At 41.7% G+C, this 24,458-nt stretch overlaps 1 protein-coding gene across 1 annotated transcript in view; it reads left to right on the top strand.

Moving 5' to 3' along the window:
* The window catches only part of DNAAF9 (dynein axonemal assembly factor 9), an 87,867-nt gene that overhangs the window by 32,043 nt on the left and 31,366 nt on the right, over window positions 1-24,458 (top strand). Inside the window, exons 10-22 of the mRNA XM_051617314.1 lie at window positions 270-405; window positions 1,985-2,066; window positions 3,469-3,505; window positions 5,985-6,072; window positions 6,521-6,597; window positions 7,173-7,217; window positions 7,641-7,686; window positions 8,034-8,145; window positions 9,019-9,089; window positions 9,994-10,044; window positions 10,874-10,961; window positions 15,665-15,768; window positions 22,190-22,336. Coding sequence (XP_051473274.1) covers window positions 270-405; window positions 1,985-2,066; window positions 3,469-3,505; window positions 5,985-6,072; window positions 6,521-6,597; window positions 7,173-7,217; window positions 7,641-7,686; window positions 8,034-8,145; window positions 9,019-9,089; window positions 9,994-10,044; window positions 10,874-10,961; window positions 15,665-15,768; window positions 22,190-22,336 — 1,084 coding nt within the window. The remainder of the gene's footprint in view (window positions 1-269; window positions 406-1,984; window positions 2,067-3,468; window positions 3,506-5,984; window positions 6,073-6,520; window positions 6,598-7,172; window positions 7,218-7,640; window positions 7,687-8,033; window positions 8,146-9,018; window positions 9,090-9,993; window positions 10,045-10,873; window positions 10,962-15,664; window positions 15,769-22,189; window positions 22,337-24,458) is intronic.

The following is a 24,458-nucleotide window of genomic DNA, read 5'->3' as shown; positions in this document are numbered from 1 at the left end:
TTGAAAACCACCTAGTAGAATTTGGGACCACCTTTGAGATATGTTCTTGTATGTGAAAGAAATTAGTCTTGTTAATTCAGGTCGTGTTTTTCTTCAGAACTTCATCTTTTCAATGGGAAGTTTTCTGCAGCCATAGTACATAATTTTTGGTCCTAATCTTTTAGTGAGAAATTCAGTAGTTGGTCCATCAGACTCGTAAGCTTTGATGTCATTTGTTGTTTGTCATTTTCTCCAAGCTTTTTGGTGGTGATTCTCTCTTCTCTCCTCAGCCCCAGCCGGCAGCCCTTTGTTCTCTTTGGTAGCCACTCAACTAAGGAAAACTTGAACTCTGGTAACTTTAATTTTCCATCAGAAGGACATCTTGTTCGAAACACTGGCCTTGGTGGAAGCACTGCTAAGCATATGGTAAGGCTTTTAACTAGTTATCTGATATGTTGAGGCAGTATGTCTTCTCTTTTTCTTTGCATATTTTTGTGCCCTTAAAATGCTTCGCTTCCACAAGTCAAAAACCTAGTTCTTCTCAACCTATAAGAACATATATTACTGTAACTGTCAGTTTCAGGAACACATTTCCTTTTTTCTTATTCTTTCCATGTCAAACTGTACTGGATGTTTACTCAGAGGCTGCTAAAGAAGTTGTTTGGTTATTTTTCCTTGTAAAAAGACAGCTTCTTCAACGTTTGTGGGGTGGGGGAAAGGGAAATGCTCTTGGACCTAGCCATAAAATTAAAACATTCCTGATTTTAGCGTGTGATGTACTTAACTCTGACACACAGATTCTATTTGAATCAGAATTGTTTAGCTGTTTCTTACAAAGAAACAGAAAGACACTTATTCTGATGATGACTTTGTGAATGGACACAAGATACTTCTCTGTATGCACATCTCAGTGTGTGCTTCAGCACCTGAAGCAGCTGATCGAACTCTGCAAGTCTTTCTGGTGTTCAAAGAATGTTAAGCTCAAGTTGTAAGATTAACATGTTTCCATTTTCAAGTAAGACCTTAGTTTTAAAACATATGATGAGGTGGATGGCTTGTTGCACTGCTGCGCAGGGGACATAACTGGGGAAGCGACCCCAGGGAATTCAGCTCCTCTGGCTGGGTGCATCCAGAAGGTCCCTCACAACGAAGGAGGAGAGGTAGCGTGCAGACTGGTTGTGGAGCTCTCCCTGCTGGCCCCTTCCCATGGGCTCTGGGAGTGTCAGTTGTGCGAGTCCAGAGTCTGTGCTGTTGAGGAGGTGGATGTGGTTGAGTTCAGGTCATCGTGGAGTGAGCGGGTGATTGAGGGAGTGAGTTTATGATCTTGTCGCAAGACATTTCATCGTGCCTAGATGCCTTAGGGATGGATGGATGTGGACACATGACATTGATCAGAAGCCTGAGAAAGGAGCATGTTAGTATTCCTGTGAAATCTCATCCCCCATTTGCTGATCTGTGTAACCCTGTTTCTATATATACACTTCCAATTTTCTTTTTTCTCCCCTTCTAAACCTTCCTGTTAAGACCATTCAGTATCTCTCGTAATGCAAGTACCATTTCTTTTTTGGCTGCAGTACTTGCTCCCTCTGTTGTCCTCAGATTCTGACACTGTTCTTAAAAAGGTGGTTTATTTACAGGTACAGGTGATACTGTTTTAATAGGGTGTCATGAAAATAGTAAATAAGACCAAGTGCAAGCATAGTTATGGGAGCCTGGCAATTTTCCTCTCCATGAGAAAAGCAGTTGGCATAGGAAATTGAAAACACATGCTTAACGCTATGGAATTCAGAGCTCATCTCCTTTTCAAAGCCCTCCAACCATTCAGGTCCAGTCAAAAGTGAAATGTACCTTTGAAAACGTAAGTCCCTTTTTTTCAGTCTGTGTTGTGCACTTCCTGTAGTATGTCAGTGCTTAGAAGACTTAAGGGGAACTTAGCTTGTCATTGATTGAGGCACCAGTTTGTTTTACTAAGTTCTTTTTGTGTCTCATTACTGCTGACAACTAGGTAGTGCAGTGTGTATCTCCAAAGGGACCTCTGGCTTGTTCAAGGACCTATTTTTTTGGAACCACTCACATTCCTTTCCTGGGTAAGTATATTGAAAATACCAAGCAGTTATTCATTTTGGTTATTTAAAATTTGTACCGATTCAGAGATGGCTTTGATTCTTTTGTGAGCATTGGCCATGGAGTGGTAGACACTGTAGTCCTGTAGCCAGTGCATGATATCACAGCAGAACGTTGCTCCTTCATACATCCTACCCAATCGTAGAATCATAGAATGATTAAGGTTGGAAGGGACCTTCAAGATCATCTAGTTCCAACCCCCCTGCTATGAGCAGGGACACCTCCCACCAGACCAGGCTGCACAAGCCTCATCCAGCTTGACCTTGAACGCCTCCAGGGACAGGGTTTCTACAACCTCCCTGGGCAGCTTATTCCAGTGTCTTCCTACCCTCATGGTGAAGAATTTCTTCCTGCTGTCTAACCTAAATCTCCCCTCTTTCAGTTTTAACCCATTCCCCCTCATCCCATCCCTCCTTCTCCAAAGTCCCTCCTCAGCTTTCCTGTAGCCCCTTCAGGCACTGGAAGGTGCTCTAAGGTCTCCCTGGAGCCTTCTCTTCTCCAGGCTGAACACCCCAACTCTCCCAGCCTGTCTCCAGAGCGGAGCTGCTTTGTGGCCCTTCTATAGAACCTCTCCAACAGCTCCTTGTCTCTCCCGTGCTGAGGGCTCCAGAGCTGGACCCAGGACTCCAGGTGCCTTGATGTACAAAAATCTGACAGATATTCATAAAGAACAAATCAAAGGTCAGGAAGAGTAATTATTTTCTGCATCAGAATGCAGTGTGAAGGGAGAGAGCACCTGAGAGTACAGGTCTTTACCAGTACTAAATAAACATGTAAGTCCATGTTCCTTACAAGCTGATAGAGTCCTCAAAGATATAGTCATTTCAAGTGCTTTCTGTCAAAAAAGCCTCATTTTCTTTGTCTTTTATGAAACAATTGAGTATTTTTTTAAAGGATTTAGAAAATTCTTCGACTTCTATCCTTCTTTCTTGGATTTGGATGTGTTATAAAAGCTGTCTTCCCTAATAAATATAAGCCATGTGAAATTTTTAAAAACCATTTTCTTGTCCCTTTTAATTGGCCACATGGATTAAATTCAGCATCCTTACGGGTTACTGTGGATCTTGGAACCATTTCCAGCTCAGAAATCTCTGAAGAGAAGATCTGGCAAAACAGAAGGAATTATAGGTTGTGTTTGCTCTAGTTGTGCTTTCTCCTGGGCATCTGGGAATGGCAAATTTGGGAGGCAGGCTACAGTGGGAGAAGGATCTTTGTTCTGCCCCAATGCAGCTGTTCTTAGGGGATGTGGGTCTTAAATACTAGGAAAAGGTCATGTCAGGTATGAAGCAGAAATGTTCTGCCTGAGAACTTCTGTGCAAACGCTTCTAAAATGCTTGAAACCAAACATTTTTCTTTTTAACACAGGAAACGACAACGAGATGCACAAGCAAGCTGAACAAGTGTAAGCTGCCAACTTTTTCTTCCTCCTTAACTCTTCACTCTGCCTTCTGGCAGTTGGTCAAAACTGCCTCTAGTCAGCAGTGGCTGTTGGCATTTGCAGAGTTACATTTTTATGTAGCCTAACGTGGATGTGAGAGGGTTTCAAAGGCAAATTCCTCACCAAGAGTTTGAATCAACAGACCAGGAATTGTCAAAATATGAAAGGAAATACAGTAGATTTTACTTAAGTTTTGATGAAAAATTTTTATCTTAACATGTATTTAAATTACTTTAAAATGTACTTTTATATAACCTAAGTGGGGAAGAATCCATAACAAAATGGGACCACGCTCCACAGATAGAAGTAAAAGTAATCCTTAGTTTCATTAAGTTAACCAATGTATAAGATGTATAATGGTTAGTGAAAATGCCAACAGGGAGCACTCAACTGTGGAAAGAAATTTCACTCTGTTAAGGGACAGAGAAAAATTACCTTGTGAATATTTTTGTTAGGAAGCTACAAAGCTGCTGCACACTCTGACCTTCACAAGATAAAACTCTGTTCCCCCATGTTGATGTCTACTTCTCTGCGTGTTGTAGATAATACCTGTCAAGCTTGAAGAACGTGGTAGATAATATGCTTTGGTTCTGCTCTGAGTCTTGATTAACCAGACCTTAGAGGTTTTGTCTTCCTGGGGGTGAAGATCATTTTAGGAGCATGTTCTTGCATCTGCAGCGGAGCCGTTTGCAGGATAACTTCGGGAGATGTTGAAGATGTGTCAGAGGGAGCTGGTAGTGGTGACCTTTCATGCTGAATACTGTTGACTTTTGGTATCTCAAAGATGTAAAAATGAAGTTACTAGACTGAGCAGCAGGTTTTTCATCTTTTATAGTAAAGTTAACTTTGACAGGTCATTTTGCATATGTCTATGTTCTGCTCACACATGCAGAATATTTCTTGTTTCACTTCTAAAAGACTTGGTGCTAAAACCAGTTTTAAGCAAGATGGTTAGGGCAGTAGTAAGCAAAGCAGAGGTCAGTTGATAGAGGCAGTATTTTTTAATGAGAACATCCTCTTCTAGAAACAGTCCCTGTGTTAGATCAAATAATCTCATTTCAACAACAAAAGTTAGCTTTTCTGGCAAACCTGACCTCATGATTTTGGGATTAGTGTGCAGTGGAGTCCTGTAGTAGTTCTTGTATTTGCCAATGTTTTCCAATGAAATAAAAAGTGGAAAAATATTTCCTAAGCACTGTTGAGTTTAAATATGGTTGTATTTAGGAGGCAGAACTGCAACCCAAGAGTGCAGATGGGCTGGAGTGCACCGACTGGCTGTGTGACTTTAAGTGTCCCTGGAGTAAAATTGCTGAAGTTATTTTTTTTAAAAATAAAATACCATTTCCTGTTTTTGCATTATTAGTCTTAGAATTTTAAAATGGCAAGAGGAGTAAATTAAGTAACTATTAATGTAAAGCACAGCCCACTGTGAGGTGTGTTCTTGCAAATATATATGTGAATTTGAATGAAAATAGGAATGGTTACGGAGTGAGGAAATTGATGCACATTGCCCATGAGTGTGGACTGAGAGCTGAACTTCATCCCTTATAGCAGCAGGGGATGAACTTGTAAGACAAGCTCTGGTGCTTTTTGAGGTTCTCCATGTTGGGCCGTGTTTGGGAGCTTCAGATGCTTCTTTCCATCCTTCAGAAGTGCTTTGCATATATGGCCTAAATGCTATATTCCCTTCCCTCCCCCTCTCCCCTCCCTCAATATCAGGCAGTTGCAGAGGAGTAATGAAAGGAGTTAAAGTTGGGGGAAGAAGGTCTGTTTTGTCAATTTACTTATCTTTTTTTTCCACTTTAGCTGGAAGACAGAGGCTGACATTTCATAGTTGGGCAGAGGTGGGGTTTTTTTCAATAGTTCTGGAGCTATAAATGTGTCAGTAGCTGTAAGTCACTTCTGTCTTCATCTAACCTTTGTTTATTTCTGTACAAACTTTAACATTCCCTTTGAAGAAGGGAATTGGACTGAGCTGTGATGTAGAAGTGCTGAAAAAGTTGTGGTGTCTGGTTGGTTTGGGGATCTTTTTTCTTGACGTGCTCCAGAAAAAGTCAGTCTTTGAAGTCAGTTCACTCTGTCTTCCAGTTTTGCTTTTGTGGAAGGTGGGGCTACCATTCTGTTCTTGTTGGAATATTTAGGATGAGATCCTCAACACATTTGCAATGAAATTCAACTATAAAACTCTTTTTCTTCTTGACTGACGTGAGCAGGGATACATTTGTGCCAAGAGGCTTTTTTCCCCCAATACACCCTGTAATTTGAGCAATTAACTTGCTCCAATTAACTGCAAGGTTAATTTAAAGCTTTTTCTACACTTACTTGAACAAGGGCTCTCTCCATAAAAGCGAGTTGTGTTATGGGAGGAAAAACTGCTCCCTTAAAGTGAGGAGGAAGCAAACTCTGTCTGTCTAGTAAATGTTGTGTTTGTATTTCTCTTCAGTACGCTGTTGTCGCAAATATATTCTGCTGTTGTAGAGGCTGTGCTTGCTGGCATTGAGTGCTATGCTAAAACTTCCACTGAATCCAAGGTAAATGAAGCACCAATTCTCTACACTACTGTGATTGTTGATTTGGATTGCTTGCAAGAGAAGATCACATGCAAACAAACAGACCCAAAAATTAAATGTTTCAGCCAACTGCGTAACATGAATGAAGTTTACCCTGTGCCCTCCAACCAGTCTCTGAATTCTGCCTGATTTGTTTATTTTTTTAGATGATTACATTAAGAATTTAAACTAAGAAATTTCAGACTGTATCTAAACTTACCCATTTACAGTTGTTCTTCCCTCATCCATGAATTTTCCTAACGTTATAATAAGGAAAATCAGAGATGCAAAAGAACAAATTTTAGCCTGGTGCATCGGTGTGTTGTTTTTTAGTCTGTGGTCTCTTGTTTATCTTAGGTTTGCTCCTGTAGTTGCTGGGATTTGCAAGGATGGGAGAAAAATATTTTATTCCTAATTTCCTTCTTTTCAGGCAAAGGAGGTAGCAGAGCAGATGTTCATGGCTGTGTTAGATAACCTTCATTTAACACAACTTAAAGCCGCATTACGGTAGGTATTTTCAAGGCCTTATTGATTGATATCTTCTGTCAGGTATTCATGTTAATTTTAAACTGAACTTGCATGACTGTCAGTTTCCAACACTTCATAATGCATTCAAATTTTTAAAATCATGATACTCCTTCCACTTTTCCTACTTTTAAAAATCACTTCAGCAGATAAAGAATGGTTTGAGTTGGAAGGGACCTTAAAGATCATCTAGATCCAACCCCCCTGCATGGGCAGAGACACCTCCCATCAGCCCAGGTTGCTCCAAGCCCCATCCAACCTGCCCTTCAACACTGCCAGGGATGGGGCAGCCACAGCTTCCCTGGGCAACCTGGGCCAGGGTCTCACCACCCTCACAGCAAAGAATTTCCTCCTTATATTTAACCTAAATCTCCCCTCTTCCAGTTTTAATCCATTACCTCTTGTCCAGTTACTCCCTGCCCTTGTAAAAAGTCCCTTCCCAGCTTTCCTGTAGGCCCCCTTGAGGTCTTGTGGTGCTTTAAATTGATTATTGCTAATTTTTACATGCAGAAGAAGTATGAAACACATTTTTCACCAGTACCATTTCTGTTCTACAGCTCCAAAATGGCTTTTCAGATTCAGGCTGTGAATAACCATGGAAGGTTTGTATCACTGTCCTGCACTTCTTGTGATTAATCAGTGTTTCTAATACAGTCATAAGTTTCTTTTTCTCATCTTGGAAGTTCTGAGAAAACACTGTATTTGATTATTTCCTACAAGACAGGGTTTTGTGTTTGAGACAGTTTGATGTTTTCATATCTGTAATTCTGTGAAATCTTAAAGATCTAAAACAACTGGGCAGACTAATTTTATTAACTGAGTAGAAGCAGCATGAACCTATTAAGAGCTTCCTTTTCAGACTGTGCTTATAACTTAGTTGATATCACAAGCTTGTGCTTTTTTAGTCCTACACTGTCTAATTGACTGAAATGGCTTACAAAAATGAGAGTTTATTTGAAAACGAAATAGCTTTTTTGGCTGTTATGATCTAACCTCTAAATATTTAATTATCCTTATTGTTCTAGAATTACTCCATTAGATAATGAGGACAGCCTGTGTTTGATTAAAACGGTAAGTAAGCTGTCCTCTCCTGATTATACATTTTATTAGAAAATAGAGCTCAAGTGGGTTTTTTTCTTAAGGGGCATGCTGAGATTTTTATCTTGTGAATACAAATGTAAGGGGAGAGATGAGCCAGCTCAGTTTCAGCATCTGGAATCTAAGGTTGAGTTTGAACATGGAGTCAGACAGTGGAATTTGGAATAAAACATTAACATAGAGTTATGATCTCTCAGACTTTTCACCACAATATAGGAGCAGTGCTTTAGGAGGTTTAAAACACATGGATTTTGCTTCTTCAATGGAAATATTTCAAATTCTGCTTTCTCTTCCTTTCTGACCAACTGTGATTGCTGTAGGCATCTATGATGGTATTTGACATTCCAGACTTGCTCACAGGAAGAGGATGCTTGGGATCTGTTGTCTTTTCAGAGTCCTTTCTAACATCACAGATACAAGTAAAAGAAAAAGGTAACTATTTCAAATACTAACACCAGTGTTGTCAATCTGTTAGCTTTGTTGTGATGGAAGAGCAAAAGGGCTTCTGATGGATGTTATTACTATTAACATGAGGGTTTTAAGCCTTTGGGTTAATTAAAAGACCTAAATGTATTAGCTTGCTAGTAATTGCTATCTTAAGTGTCAAGTTTCTCTAATCTCACTAAAAGGACTTGGGGTTTTATGGCTGCTTGGTGAGAAAGCAGGGCTGAGGTGTAAACAATTCCAGTGTAATGATGCCCTTCTTAAATTTTCTTCAGTCTTAGTGAGTGTTTTCTATTGTATGAGGAAATTTGAACAGCTCTCTTCCATCACTTTTGTGACAATTTATAGGATGTGTTTCAATTTCTCTTTGTTTGGAGGAGATGAAGCAAAACTAAAATGAGATGATTTTTAGAAAGCTTGTTTTTGGAATAGTCTTACATTTAAATACTGAGTAATCTCTGTAACTTGAGACAAGTGGATGTTCTCCAGATTGTTCACATGTGACAAGGAAGCACGGTTATTGAGATTGTCTGAACAGTATTTATGAATTCTTGTATCCAGACAGGCTGTGGGTTTTTAACCATGTGAGTTGGAACACTTTTGGAGGGAGGAGAGCATCTCCTAAGACCAGAATAAAAGAAGGGGGTTTTGATACTGTGTAGCAGCTCTGTGTATGTTCGAGCACAAGAAGACTGGGATCTAGTCTGCTGGAAAAGCTTTGCTTAAACATGGATGAGTCGTTAAGATAATGAGGACATTGTCATATTTCCTAAAGAAATTTCAAGTGGTAAAAATAACTTATTGAACAGTCTGAAATATATGGATGGTTTTATAACTGCTTTGCTTTCCACTTCCCTGCAGATGGCAGCATTAATTCAGAAACCAGCCACATAATCCTGACTGCAGCCATCCCAAGATACACTTCTTGGCTGGTTAGTACATAAAAACTTATTTGAGTTTTTTCTGTATATGCATCTTTACAAACAAGAACTTGTTATAAAAGTATGGATTTATGAGGAGAAGTCTGGAACTAGGGCACTGAAGTAGAATCATAGGACCAGAGAATGGTGAAGGTTGGAAGGGACCTTAAAGATCACCAGCTTCCAACCCCCCTGCCATGAACAGGGACACCTCCCCCTGGACCAGGCTACCTAAGCCCCATCCAACCTGGCCTTACTCTGATTTTTTTTCAATTTGGACATGAAGTGGTGATAAGTGGGACTTAGAAGTGGATAAATGCAAATAGGCTGATGGTTCCATTCATAACACAAGTTCTAAATTGGTTCATTTTCACCACTTCAGTTTTTTAGCTGTGTGAAGGCCTGGGTGTTTTTCAAGTACACAGTGTGACTTTTGAAAATTTTGTTTATTTGGGGAACTTTAGATCACTTGAATGTCTTCCCCATCAGAAGGAAAGTCTGCTTCCAGACCTCCAGTGTTCTGCATTTTGTGGGAGGTAAAACTGCAATGAATGTGATGAAGTTAGACAACATTATGCCCTTTTTGCAGTCCATGCTTCTTAAACATTTTAACAGTAATAAAAACATAAAGACTGAAGGAAATAGACCCCGTTCAGTTGTTTTATAGACTAAAATAGTATTGAAGAGACACAAAGTGGTGTATCCCCTTGAATGTTTTTCAAGGAACTGTTTCAGTCCATGGTAACATGGTGTTAAGGAACACAAAACTGTCTTTGAAGAACTTCAGTCTCCCAACTTTATCTATTTGTAGTACCTAAGGTTCTTGTTTGCCTTCAATCTTCTTTAATGCTTTTAATTTAACATTAGACTTGCTTTATCTACAAACAATACAAATGGAAACTGTTTCTGGCTACAGGTTGAAGATAGTGATGTGAAACTGTCTGAAAAAGCACAGTGTATATTGAAGGTAAAAGTTTTAATTTTTGGTAAACTTAAGTTACACTTTCAAGACACAATATTAAAACCAAAAACTTAGCTGCCAGTAAAACTGGTTTTTATTAAGTTTGTTATTCTTCTTCTTCGAAAGACTTGCTTATTCTACCCTCTTTCAATCTTTGACCTACAAAAAAAAGAATAAAATACATTGTCTGTAAAAATTTGAGGTTTTCTTTATTACAAAGAACGACCAAACCCGAGAGCAAAAAGGGTTCTAATAAAGCTATGATTTCATGGAAGTCTCACTCAGTATTACCCATGGAGCTCATGTTTCAAAAAAAAAGCCCCAAACTCAATGCCACTCTGCATGCAACTTTCTTTTAACTTAATTAGCATGCTAAATGTCTAAAGGAAAACACTTTAAGCACTATGAAAAAGAAAAGAATTTGGGATCTGGGAACATCTTAAACCCCATGAGTTTCACATTTGTGGTTTCATTTGTGGTTACCAGAAATCTTCATTACAAATAGATTTATTTTCCTGCAATATACTTTTAGTTCAGTAGATTAACAACCTAAAAACAAAAAGCTGTGCCTGTGGTTGTGACAATAGCTTGTAACTTAATAGCTGCTGGCAAAACCAAAAGCAGGGGGAAGTGCTTTTAAAAATTATTCTCTTGACATTCAGTCTTTCACTACTTCTTCTATACCAATGCAGTTTAAAACTCCTTTAAGAGATCTGACAGATGCTGCTTAAAAATTAAATCATTTTCTCTTGAAGCAAAAGCATGAGAAACTGTTCTTGCCTGGCTCCCAGTCCTTGGTGCAGTCTGTGATGTGCTCTTTGTTTTCCCTCTTCAGGAAGACAAATCTTTTCTGGGCACGTTACTCACTGGAGGTGATGGAGTGTATATTTATTCTAGCAACCCACAGGCCACTCCTGCAGAAGGTGAGTTGTGGGTTTTTAGTTATTTAAAGAGTTGGTCCAATGTGTTGTCCTTTTTAAAAAAAACCCCAAACCTGAGGCACACACAGCTGCTGGGATTTACACATCTGGTGAGCCTGCCTGTACCATCCTCTCAAGCTTCCTTTCCGTTTGCCTTTACAGCTCTTCCTTGTTAAACTCCACATCTTGTTTGTCTCTGCTTTTGAATCTCCTGGTCCTAGGAGGGGGATTCCTGTCAGAGCCATGGCCTTGCCTTTGAGGCACACAGGACTCTGGCCTGATGGACAACGAGGCTTTGCAGACCTAGGAGATAGCTTTCTTAGTTTCTTTTTTCACAGTTAAAACATGCATAAAGTGGTTGCTTCTATCCTTGATAGAGGATGCTTCATATCTTTTCTGCCTTTTGTTTATCTGTATGAGCATGAGGTTGAAAAGATTGGACATTACAGCAGTGAGAGGGTGCCATGGGCTCCCAGCTCCAGAAGTGAAGGCAATTATGTACCTTCTGGGCAATGTGATACACTGCTTGTGATGCAGCAGGGGATTGAAATGTTTGGCTTCTTAATTTCTCTACATTTTGGAGTTTTTTGCTCCTACCAAAGCCTCCTCTTGGAGCTGACATGCTGCTCCAGATTTTTTCCATTGTCATTTTCACTCAGGAGCTGCAGTGATTGTTAGTGGAGACGCTCGCTGTATTATGGAAAAATGCTCCATCTTGGTCCTTTTCAGATTCAATCAAGTTACTGCTTTCTGATGTGGGACTGCTAGATACAGTCTTAGAATTAGACTAGAAACACAGTTATTCTTCTCTTTTAGAAATGTAGAAGAGTTTTGGCTGGAAAAGACCTTTCAGATCATCAAGTCCAACCCTCAACCCAGCCCTGCCAAGGCCACCACTGCCCCGTGTCCCTCAGCACCACATCTGCAGGGCTTTGAAATCCCTCCAGGGATGGGGACTCCCCCCCTGCCCTGGGCAGCCTGGGCCAGGGCCTGACAACCCTTTCTGTAAAGAAGTTGTTCCCAAGATCCAATCTCAACCTCCCCTGGCACAACTTGAGGCCGTTTCGTCTTGTCCTATCACATGTAAGTAGGGAGAAGAGACCAACCCCCCCTGGCTCCAACCTCCTCTCAGGCAGCTGCAGAGCCAGCAGGTCTCCCCTCAGCCTCCTTTGCTCCAGGCTGGACACCCCCAGCTCCCTCAGCTGCTCCTGCTCAGACTTGTGCTTCAGACCCTTCCCCAGCTCCCTTGCCCTTCTCGAGGCTCCAGCCCCAAAATGTTGTTCTTGTGGTGAGGACCCCAAAGCTGACCCCACAATTTGAGGTGGGGGCCTCACCAGTGCCCAGCACAGAGGGAGGATCCCTGCCCTGGTCCTGCTGGCTGCAGTGCTGCTGACAGAAGCCAGGATGCCTGTGGCCTTCTTGATCACCTGGGCACATACTGGCTTATATTCAGCAGCTGTTGAGCAATGTGCCCAGGTCCTTTTCTGCTGGGCAGCTTTCTGGTGCCCTGGTGCCTTCTTTTTTTGGTGCCTTCTCCTTCAAGAATTAAAGTAACATTAATGTCTGTCATGTGACATCTAAGTATAAGCTGGTGATTTTTATAGGAAAATCTTCTGCTTTATTGTTTCTGTAGTTATGCAATATTGTGTTGAGCATAAATAATGGTGTAGAAGGCAATTAAACACCAACCTTCACATCACAGAATTTGTTTTTGCTCCAATTGAACAGATCTTGGAGAAAGAATGTTAATGCAGAATAGCATACTTAGCTGTTTTGCAATACTGTGCTGTGGGCACATGTCCTCTCACTCCTTAATGCACCTTCCAATGCCTGAAGGGGCTACAGGAAAGCTGGGGAGGGATTTTTACAAGGGCTTGTAGTGACAGGACAAGGTAATGGATTAAAACTGGAGGAGAGGAGATTTAGGTGAGACATTAGGAGGAAATTCTTCGCTGTGAGGGTGGTGAGACCCTGGCCCAGGTTGCCCAGAGAAGCTGTGGCTGCCCCATCCCTGGCAGTGTTGAAGGGCAGGATGGATGGGGCTTGGAGCAACCTGGGCTGGTGGGAGGTGTCCCTGCCCATGCAGGGGGGTTGGGACTGGATGATCTTGAAGGTCCCTTCCAACCCAAACCATTGTATGATGATGATCAATAACTAGACAATGCTGAATTTTATGGTTTTTTTGGCTTGAGGAGAACTGGCTGTGACTGCCCCAGTGGAGCAATTTTGCCTTTTTTGGGGAGATTGGTGAAGTTAAATGCTTTAGTAACTCTTGGGATAGAGAGCTATAAGTAGTTGGTATAAGGACTATTATGCAACACTTCAACAAGTGAGATATTTTCTTAGGTGACAAGTGAGAATGAACTTGATCTCGTTCCCTTTCACGTACACTGTGAGACAGTTTGTTGTGCTCTAATTTGGGCTCTGCTGAGGTTGCAGCCATATAATCAGGCAAGATTAGGTGCAAAAGGTGCTGCCAGACAGGCTCTCATCTCTGTCACTTGTGTCTACTGAATTAAGGTATACGTTTAGGACCAACATGCATCCCAAAAGTTCAGGCTGTTAAACCTTTACCTTTGGGTGCTGATTATCTGTCTTTTTTTTTTTTTTCCATTATGAGCTTCACTGAGTCAATCAGTCTTGCCACTGAACTCTCTTTTGTGATTAATCATTTATGGAAAATACACAAGTAGCATATCAAGTTGTTCTTAATATAATTCAGACTTCCATGTTAAAGGAAGCTGTTTTAATTTGGATTAATTAATACTCTTTTTGGCTTGTCATTCTGTTACAAAATACTTAACATCTCTGATTTCCTTTGTTTTCCCATTGACACATTCTCTGACAAGTGTGATATTCTGTGAGATTTGACAGAAATGTACTTGAAGTGTGGAATTTTGTCTTTTTCTCCCTTGACCACTCAATGGAAGGCACATACCTGTGCTCTGGCTTGAATTCTGGGAGCACTGGAAGCATCAGCAATGAACATCTTGGATTTGTAAACAGTTAATCCTCCACATCTCTATAGTTATGTCTGGCTTAGCCTCCATTCTACTTGTTCAATTTGGACCTTGAATTTGTGATCATAGTATTTCCCAATTTAATAGTAGCTGTTGCTCCAGTGTAGTTTTTACTATTTGTTTGTTTGTTTTCCTAGTTAACTAGAAACTTCAGTATAAAACATTCATAGTTAGCAGAGCTTATATGTTTTTTAGGTAACTGTTGAAATCGTGTATCTAGGTATGATGATTTGATTTCGTATCCAGGTCTTACTTATTAAATGAAACCTTAATGCAGAATAATTTTAAAGATGTTATTCTGCCATTTCAAAAGGAAAATCATAGAATCACAGAATGGTTTGGGTTGGAAGGGACCTTCAAGATCACCTAGATCCACCCCCCTGCATGGGCAGGGACACCTCCCACCAGCCCAGGTTGCTCCAAGCCCCATCCAACTTGCCCTTCAACACTGCCAGGGATGGGGCAGCCACAGCTTCCCTGGGCAACCTGGGCCAGGGTCTCACCAGCCTCACAGCAAAGAATTGCTTCCTCATGTCTCACCTAAATTTCCTCATCTCCAGTGTTAATCCCTTACCCCCTGTCTCATCTCTCTTATAGTTTCTTCTGAGCATTGTTTGATAGATGGAGCTGGGGGTGCAGTCATGTTTAGTTATATTTGTTAGGTTTTTTTCTGCCTTGCTTGGCTGTTCCTTGAAGTGTAATTCTGAGTAATGCCATTTTATTATTTTTGTCTGCTTTTTCTTTTTTTTGCTCAAAGAAAATAGTTAACCTTACCCTTTTGCTGACTCACTCACTTCTCTGTATGGGATGTGATCCTGCTTTTACTGCTTGGTCCAGCACTGGTAGCAGAGGTCCAGCTGGCAGCCTCTGCTTGCTCATTTATTCATGGTTTTATGACTCTTGGAAATTAACTTTTTGCTGATGTCAGTTTCTAGCACTTTGGTGGAATTTTGTTATCCACGATACCATCTAGCCCTGCTGTTTCTCATTTTCCAGCTGCTTTCTCTGGTCGTGCAGGTTTATGAACCAAAGTATTTGCAGGATGACAAGAGAAATGGAACTAGAGTGAAGGCCATGTCTCTCCTGGCTGTCACTCAGTTCTTAGCTTCCAGGGTCACTGCTAGCCCAGCAACAGGCTTTTCTCTTTTCAACTTTGTCTTGGTGAGGAAGTGAAATGAAAGCTGTCATCTTCAACCTTTTTTTTACTGCCTGCAGGGTATGTCTTGGTGTATTGAAATTTGGCTAAAAGTCTGATCAACTTTGATAGCATTGCAAGGTTTAAGTTTTCAATTGTTTTGGATGCAAGTTTTTCTTAAGTTCTGGTTTTGTCAGCTTTACATTTCTGGGAGCTTGCAGTTCCAAACCGTGGAGATTTGTATGGCTTTTGGGGGGAAAAGAAAAAAGAAAAAAAAGGCCACTTAAATATTTACAGTAAGTGAGGTGGGGGGGATAAGATGAATTCAAATCCAATCATAATCATGATTCCTGCCCTTGATAGTGATACCAGTAAAGATCTGGATGCTGTCTGGATACTATCCCAAATCCTTACTCAACTCTGCTGCGTGTGGAATAGAGCAAGATTCTGCAAGAACACAGATTTCTTCCTCAGAAAGAAGAGGCATTTGTTACATGCTACTGAAATATTGACTTTTACCTAATACATTTTTTTTTTCTTTCAAATTCTAGGCAAAGTGAACTTTTTTTCAGATGGCATTCTCTTTTCTGATCCCCACCATGGCAGCATTTCCATTTCAAAGAACCATATGAGTTCCATTTCTTTCTATGATGGGGTGAGTATTTTTGTTGTTCCTACTGTCACAAACTTTTAAGCAAGTTTTTTACAGTATTTCTGTAGGGGACTAGTGCAAAGTTTCCATTTCATTTGCAGTTTTACAAGTGTGTGTGTCAAACCAATAGCTGGTGGAAATCAGGAATAACTGAAACGTGGTGGGATGATTCACAGGACTGGAGGACCTTGAGAGTTGGTTATAGGCTGTTTGTAAAGACAGGCAGGACAGAAGAGGTGGAGGAGCTGTGCCCTTTCTTAAGGAGAACCTTGAGTGTATAGAAGTCATAGAATCATAGGGGTTGGAAGGGATCTCTGAAGATCAAGTCCAAACCCCCTGCTGCAGCAGGAACACCCAGGGCAGATCACTCAGAAAGGCATCCAGACAAGTCTTGAAAGTCCCCAGAGAAGGAGACTCCACAGCCTCTCTGGGCAGCCTGTCCCAGGGCTCCCTCACCCTCACAGTAAAGAAGTTTCTCCTCATGTTGAAGTGGAACTTCCTGTGTTGTCACTTGGTGCCATGTCCCCTCGTCCTATCACAGGGCACCACCAAGAAGAGACTGGCCCATTCTTGACACCCACCCTTCAGATATTTATGGACATTAATAGGTCCCCTCTCAGTCTTCTCTTCTCCAGGCTATACAGCACCAGGTCTGTCAGCCTTTCTTCATCAGAGAGATGTTCCAGTCCCTTAATCATCCTTGTAGTCTCCATTGGACTCTTCCAGCATATCCCTGTCCCTCTTGATCTGGGGACCCCAGAACTGGACACAATACTCCAGCTGTGGTAATTTTTGTAGCTCCGTTGAATGCTTCTAGGTCAAAATCAGAGGGGTTGTCTCCAAGGGTGACCTTAAAATAGGCCTCTGTTACCTACAACCAAACTAAGAGGACATGACCAACGAGAGATACTTGGGTTTCTCAGGCAAGCTTCTGGTCAACAAAACCTGCTCCTTATGGGAGACTTTAACTACCCAGACATTTGCTGGAGGAACAGCACTGCAGTTCACTTGACATCCATCAAGTTCTTGGAATGTTCTTGGAATATGTCCTCATAGAAATGTTGGATGTGCCAACCAGGAATGGGGCACAGCTGGACTTAATGCTCACTAACCAAGAGAACCTGTTCTGTGTTATCTCGGTTAGTGACGGACTTGGCTGCAGTGACCACAGTATTGTGGAGTTTGGGATACTGCTGAGTTGCTCCTGGGAACATTCTGACTGGACACAAGGGATAAATTTTTCACCATGAGGACAGTCGAACATGAGAATAATCTCCTAGGGGAAGTGGCAGATCCCTCCACATTGGACAGTGTTAAGTCTCAGCTTGACAGGGGGCTGAGCCACCTCGTACCAACTAAAGCAGTACCTAGAAAGGTTGGAGCAGGTGATCCTTGAGGTCCCTTCTAACCTGGCATTTTAGGATTCTGTGACATCTACACTTTTGGAATTGGTTAGCTTAACCAATTACTGGTTAGCTAAACTGTAAGGAGGAGAGAATTTTGAATTAGACTGAGTTATCAACATGCTCTTAGTAGTGTGGAAAATTGCTTTTTGTTAAAAGGAAAAATTGCAGATCATGGTGTTCATAAAACACCTAGCAGAGCTGGATAGAGAAAAGTTCAAGGCATTGTGAAGTCATTTGGTGTACTAGAGGGTGAAATGCTGCCTTCTGTTCAAAGTATATTTAGCCTTCAGTCAAAAGTTAGTGGCAGTGACCTGCTTATCTCTGGAGAGGTCACGAGCTGTGTCTGTCTACTGTCGTGGAGCCTTGTGTCACTGGCAGGGGGAAGGGAATGACTGGTTCATGTTTCCCAAGCTGAGAAGTGAGAAGGAAGGGTGTGTTGCATGGACCTGCACACATTCTGAGGAATTACATTAAAAGACACAACGTTAGGTGTAGATGTTTTGCCATTCCTGTGGTCAACCTAGATATTTTCACATGACCAACTTGCTGTGCTAATGGTTTGCTTTCCTGGCTTAGTGGGAATTGAGAGTTAGGCTGATGATGGCAACTCTTTAAGACACATGCTGGGTTAACGATCGCTTCTTCAGAATGGAAAAGAGATTATTTTGGTTGATTATTGTTTCCTAAGCACTGAAGAATAAAATAACCTGTTTCCTGTAGTTTGTTTTCTTCAGGTGCAGCATTACACGTTTGTGTAGTGATCTCCAGAAAGCTCATTGTGTTGCTATGATTTCATCCTCTGATAGAGGAAACCAGTAACATACAATAAAAGTGTGTGATTCAATTGAGGTGAAAACACAACAGTGAAGAGACTCTTACCTTAGCTGCCTTTTCTTGTGTGTCATATGGATTGCCCCTTGGTAGTTGAAGTTATTTTAACACTGACCTTCCTTCTATTGTTTGTTTCAAGACACTCACTTTCATAAAATGAGCTATTTATGGGGCCTGGCTATCATTCCTGAACTGTTGCCAGATTTTTGTGTAAAGCTAAGCCTTGACAAGAGAGCTTTTTTTATTGTTCAACTGACTTGGCATAATGCAAGGGTGGAGAGCTTAAAATGTAAAGAAGTGACAGGAGTAAGCTGATTGTTAGTGTGCTTTCTCTGAAAGTTATTGCAATAGCAATATTGATGGAGAATTTAAAGGATAATTTAATGTTAGGATTAAAATAAAAGACACAAGGATTTCAGTGATGCAAAGTACAGGTTCTTAGCAGCTCTATCACTGTGCTAGATGCTTCTCTTTTTAACTTGAAATGTCTGCACTTGTGCTTCTAAGGTGTACTCCAGGCATCTCTGTTCTGAGAAGCTGGACACGCAGTTGACACCTAAACTCCTTGAAGCTCGTAGCCTTTGAGTGCCTGGAGGACAGGGTAGATTCCTAACAAACCTGTACCATGAAGATCTAAAGCAGAAACCATCCCAATCTTAGTAGTGTCTTAGGTTAAAGATCAGTTAGGTGGGTTAGAGATCAGTTGGGTAAACTGAATGTACACAAATCCGTGGGCCTCGATGGGATGCACCCATGAGTGCTGAGAGAACTGGCTGGTGTTGTTGCTCTACCACTCCATCATTTTTGAAAGATGATGGCAAACGGGAGGAGAGGTGTCTGAGGACTGGAGGAAAGCCAGTGTCACTTCAGTCTTCAAAACGGGCAAGAAGGATCATCCAGAAAACTACAGCCCAGTCAGCCTCACCTCCATCCCTGGAAAAATGATGGAGCAGCTCATTCTGGAGGTCCTCTTTAAGCATGTAGAAGAGAAGAAGATTATCAGAAGTAGTCAGCATGGTTTTACCAAGATTTGACTAACCTGTTAGCCTTTTATGATGGTCTGGCAAATTGGGTAGATGTAGGGAGACCAGTGGATGTAGTCTACCTTGACCTTAGCAAGGCACTGGGAGACACTGTCTCCCATAACATCCTTGTGGGCAAGCTCAGGAAGTGTGGAGTAAAAGAGTGGACAGTGAGATGGATTGAGAACTGGCTAAACAATAGAGCCCAGAGGGTGGTGATCATTGGTGCAGAGCCCATCTGGAGACATGTGACTAGTGGTGTTCTCCAGTGCTGGGTCCAGTCCTGTTCAACATCTTCATCAAGGACCTGGATGAGGGGACAGACTGTGTCCTCAGCAAGTTTGCTGATGATACAAAGCTGGGAGGATTGGCTGATTCACCTGAAGGCTGTGCAGCCAATATGCCAGATCTGGACAGACTGGAAAGTTGGGCAAAGAGGAACCTAATGAGGTTCAACAAGAACAGGTGTAGAGTCCTGCACCTGGGAAGGAACAACAAAATGCACCAGTACAGATTAGGAGCTGACCTGCTAGAAGGCAGCTCCGTGGAGAAGGACCTTTTAGGGTCCTGGTGGACAAGAAGTTATCCATGGGACAACAATGTGCCCTTGTGGCCAAGAAGGCCAATGGCATCTTGGGGTGCATTAAGAAGAGTGTGTCCAGCAGGTCAAGGGAGGTTCTCCTCCCCCTCTACTCTGCCCTAGTGGGGCCACATCTGGAGTATTGTGTCCAGTTCTGGGCTCCCCAGCTCAAGAGGGACAGGGATTTACTTGAGAGAGTCCTTTGGAAGCTACAAGGATGATGAAGGGACTGGAACATCTGTCTGATGAGGAAAGGCTGGGAGACCTGGGGCTTTTCAGTCGAGAGAGGAGAAAACTAAGTGGGATCCAATTAATGCCTATAAATATCTGAAGGGTGGGTGTCAAGAAGGAAGGGCCAATCTCATTTCAGTCTGTGACAGGATGAGGGGCAATGGGTGCAAACCAGAGCACAGGAAGTTCCACCTCAACATGAGGAAGAACTTCTTTCCTGTGAGGGTGACGGAGCCCTGGGACAGGCTGCCCAGAGAGGTTGTGGAGTCTCCTTCTCTGGAGACTTTTAAGACCCATCTGGATGCCTTTCTGTGTGATCTGCTCTAGATTCTGTGGTTGTCCTGCTGTGACAGGGGGGTTGGACTCTATGATCTCTAGAGGTCCCTTCCAACCCTGACCATTCTGTGATTCAACATAAATGTCCTGTCTCACCTCTAACTTAGAACCAGCCATCCTGGGAGCAAAAGAAAACCCAGCAGGCTGCACTGTCACCCACTCTCCAAACTCCCAGATTTAGTTCTTTTTCTTCTGTAGCTGTTCAGTGTCTCAGGAAACTGGAATCATCACTGTAAAGAGCTTAAGGTACAGTGTACTTGGTTTTGAATTCTTAGTTAAGACCAAGTATTTCAGCCTGTAAGTACCTACATCCAGCATCCATTTTAGCCATTATTCAAGTGAACAAACAGTATTAAGTAATACTTAGATTTCACAACAACATGAACATCTTGTAAAACTTGGATTCTTTTAACCTTATAGCCATGGGGATTATTGCTGCTTCTTTTCAGCTCTTTTCAATTCGTGGAACCCTAAACATTTTTCAGGAGGAGGGGAACATGCTGTTGGGCATCACACATGCAGATTGCTGCATGGATGAGTTGTCCTTTCAGTTGCTTCTCATGAAATCTGCAAGTGATCCTGCAGAATTCAGCATCTATGGAGCATGTTCCAAAAGCCATTTTCTCCTACGAAAACTTGTTCTCTCTTAGGAGAACATTTTTGTGTGTTCTTCAGTCAACTTTTATAATTAATCCCTCAATCAGCAAAGGGTAGAGACTCTGTTTTCAGATGTCTCTGAATTGATACCAATCCTTATGTAAGTGTTCCCCAACTTGAGCTTTTTCTTCTTGAAAATCAGTAAGTAGAGTTCTTTACTGGTGAAAGAGAGATGGATGCCATTCAGTTGTGGATTTGAACTCTAAGTAACACAATCCCCATTTTCCAGGGGTGTTTCACACACGATACTGTTTTTCTAATATTTTGGTGTGAAAAGAGTTACCAGTCAATGCTTGAGGATAAACCACTTCAGCATCCAGCAAAGCTGTATGAATGCCTACCTTGAACTCCAGAAAACCAAGGGTCACTGTTGTTCTGTTAGAACAAAACTGGGACAACCCGAGTTCAGTGCTTCTGGGGGAGGCTGATCTTGAGGGTTTCAGCTTCCTGTTGGTGAAGACACAATTCAGGTGAAGGAGCAATAGTTTCAGTAGAACTTGTGCTCATGAAAGAATCCAAGAGAAGCAGGACAAATTTCAAGGTGCAAGTGCCTCGACTTGAAATTGCAGGCCTGGTAGATGTGTCTCCTTGCAGCATGGTTCCTTTCAGGTCTGAAGCTCAAGAGCATTGTATAAAACAAAAGTTTGCAATAGCACAATGCCATCTTTCTAATCTTTTTAGTTGACATTTAATTCATTCTTCTAGGGTGTCTGTGTCAGAGATGCGTGGGTATAGACAAAGGTGGCTTTGTTGTGAAGCAGAGGAAAGAGCTAAAGGTCTAGTTTTTAGTAGAAGGAGAAGAGTAGATATTAAAATGCAAGCTTTTCTTTTCAAGACAATACAAAGCTGAGGTGTTTTAAACAATCTCAGATGCTTTCTTTAGAGTTTATGTTATCTCCTATAGCTGCAAAGTAGAAACTGAGGGGTCTTGTAAGTCTGCAGTTTGTTCTTCTGCTCCAGGGGAGATTTAGGTTGGACATTAGGAAGAAATTCTTTGCTGTGAGGGTGGGGAGAGCCTGGTCCAGGTTGCCCAGGGAAGCTGTGGCTGCCCCATCCCTGGCAGTGTTGAAGGGCAGGTTGGATGGGGCTTGGAGCAACCTGGGCTGGTGGGAGGTGTCCCTGCCCATGCAGGGGGGTTGGAACTGGATGATCTTGAAGGTCCCTTCCAACCTTAACCCTTCTATAATTCTATGATTCTCGGATACCTGAGCTATGCAAGCTAATGAATGCTCAGATCTGTGTGCATGCCTGGCAGTGGCTGTAGTAGTTCTCTCATCTCAGCTATTTAATGTATTAAGCCTTTTTTTGGTTCACTTTCAGTAACTTCTGATTATAATTTGTTCTGTTTCTTCCTTTTCTAGGATTCAAACAGTATTGTTGCTGCTCTCTTTATAGACTTCAAAAGTTCCTTGCTTACTCATCTACCCATTGAATTCCATACCCAAGACAGCTTCCTGATGATTGCACTTTTCCCCAAAACAAAGATTTATAAAGCTTTTTATTCACAGGTAAAGTAAAAAAAGATTGGTTTGGGTGGGTGGAAAATCAGGTTTTTTGTGTTTCAGATGAGAGGCATGTGTGAATTTGTTGATGTCTGTCTTAACTAAGTTTGGAAAGAAGGGGTTTGTTTCCCATGTTAGTGGAGCCACCAAAGCTTGTCACCTGAGAAATAAATACAGGAAAGACTGAAGTTCAAGGTCTTTCTTGCAGCAATCTTCACTAGTGAAACCTTTGCCTGTATCTTGGTGGACAAGCAGAGCTTAGGAAGGAGAAGGGTCAGTTAATACTGAGGGAGCAAACCAGTTTGGAAATACATTGGAAACCTCCTCTCTGAAACTGCATGAGATTCATGGAGGGTATTAAAAGAGGTGGCTGATGTGGTTTTGAAGCTGCTTGTTATTTATATCAAAGTAGGGTGTTGTAGTGGGAAGGACAGTTGCAGGTAAGTCAGTAGTGGCAGACAGCACAACAAGGGGCTGTAACCACACAGTGCAGCTGTGAAGATTCAGACTCAATGTTAGTAGCAGGTTGGTGCAGTGACTGGAACAGGTCACCTAGACAGTGAATCCCCACCTTTTGAAGATTTTTAGAATTTGGCTGGACAAAGTTGTGGCTGAGCTTCTCTGTTCTGCCAGCAACAGTCCTGTTTTCAGCAGGAGGTGGGTCTGGAGACCTCCAGAGGTTCTCTGCCAACCAGAAACTCTGAGTCTCTCTGTGACCTATGGCATCTGCCTTGCAGGCTAGAGATTGTCATGAACTACCTTGCCATGTAGACCTTCCCAGGAGTATGGAACAGCCTGTATGAGGTGTTGCTCCTGATCTTGAGAACTTGCGTGTGTGAGAAACTTTAACTTATGTATTTATTTCTAGTAATTGTGTTGCTCGTTAAGTTTATGGCACCATGTGCTTTCATTTTGTCTTCTGAAGCCAGTGAGTGCTCTAGAAACTTGTTTTCTAGTAGTTACATTTTAAATGTAGCACTGGTGGATAATTGGCTGCAGCCATTGTATGTAGTGGCAGAGGTTCTATTGTGGTTTTTTGTGGTTAGACACATTTGGATCATGATCCTTAGGGAAGTTTTGTTAAAGTCTTTAAGTATCCCACATGGCATTGTATTATTCCCTAAGCAGATTGGCTTCATGCAATGTAATGCAGAGGCTTTTCATAAACAAAAGGTTGTAACAATAGCACTTTTGAGGAAGTGAGCCTGGAGATTTTAGGGTTTCACAAGGGTTTTAGTGTGTGATCATAACACTGGATTGGAAAAGACCACCTAGCTCAGTGACTATGCTCCCCACTGGTAGTATTAATGTTACCATAAAATTTCTCCTTTTATCCTAAGTGTTTAGATTCCTCCCACTGTTCCACTATGTGAGTGGTTGGGAATACTCTGTTTGTTTGTTTTTTAATTTTCAGCCTATTTAATTTCATCTACTTTTATATCTCTCTTTTTTTCTTTTGCTCTACCAGCAACACCTTTGAGGTAGTTGGAAATTTCAGGCCTATCCTTCCTGGTTTATTTGGCCTGATTAAATAAAAACAGACCCTTTTTAGTCTCTGCTGATTTATACAAAGTGCTCTTTTTGTTTGCCTGTTGTAATACTTATCTTTTGATCTGGTTTTTGCCTGTAGATTTCCAGGCTGTGTGTAGTATCTGAGATGAGGGTATTTGTTTCTTTTACAGAGGTAATAATAATTCTCTCTTCAAAAAATGTTGAGAGATATCTTGGTTTGCCTTTCCTTTTTGCTGCTGCCTTGAATGAATAATTCTGAGAAACTCCTTCAGGTCCTTTCTCTTTTGCTACCCACTGGTGCTCCAGCTGATTCTAGAAGTGTTTGTGTCCTCATTCTTGCTTTCATACTCACCTTCCTTCTGTTTTTCTTTCTATCTCTTCCACTCTTACAGTTAGATGTATTTTTCTGTGAAGCATCTCAGTGCTCAGATGATGTCTAGACCATCTCCCAACTTAATTCCCCAAAATCCTATCAATGCACTTCAGCCTGTGCCAGCCTCATTGCAATGGCTGTCATGGGACATTCCCTAAGCATCTCTGCTGATGGATGTCCCCAGCCTCCTGCTGCTTTTTTTGGAGATATTTGTTCTGGTCCTCCTTTGAGTTACCTTTTGGT

This window comes from Apus apus, chromosome 4, assembly GCF_020740795.1.
Source record: "Apus apus isolate bApuApu2 chromosome 4, bApuApu2.pri.cur, whole genome shotgun sequence".
Classification (NCBI taxonomy): domain Eukaryota; kingdom Metazoa; phylum Chordata; class Aves; order Apodiformes; family Apodidae; genus Apus; species Apus apus.
Note: the sequence above shows the minus strand (reverse complement) of the source record. Positions and strands in the feature narration are given on the sequence as shown.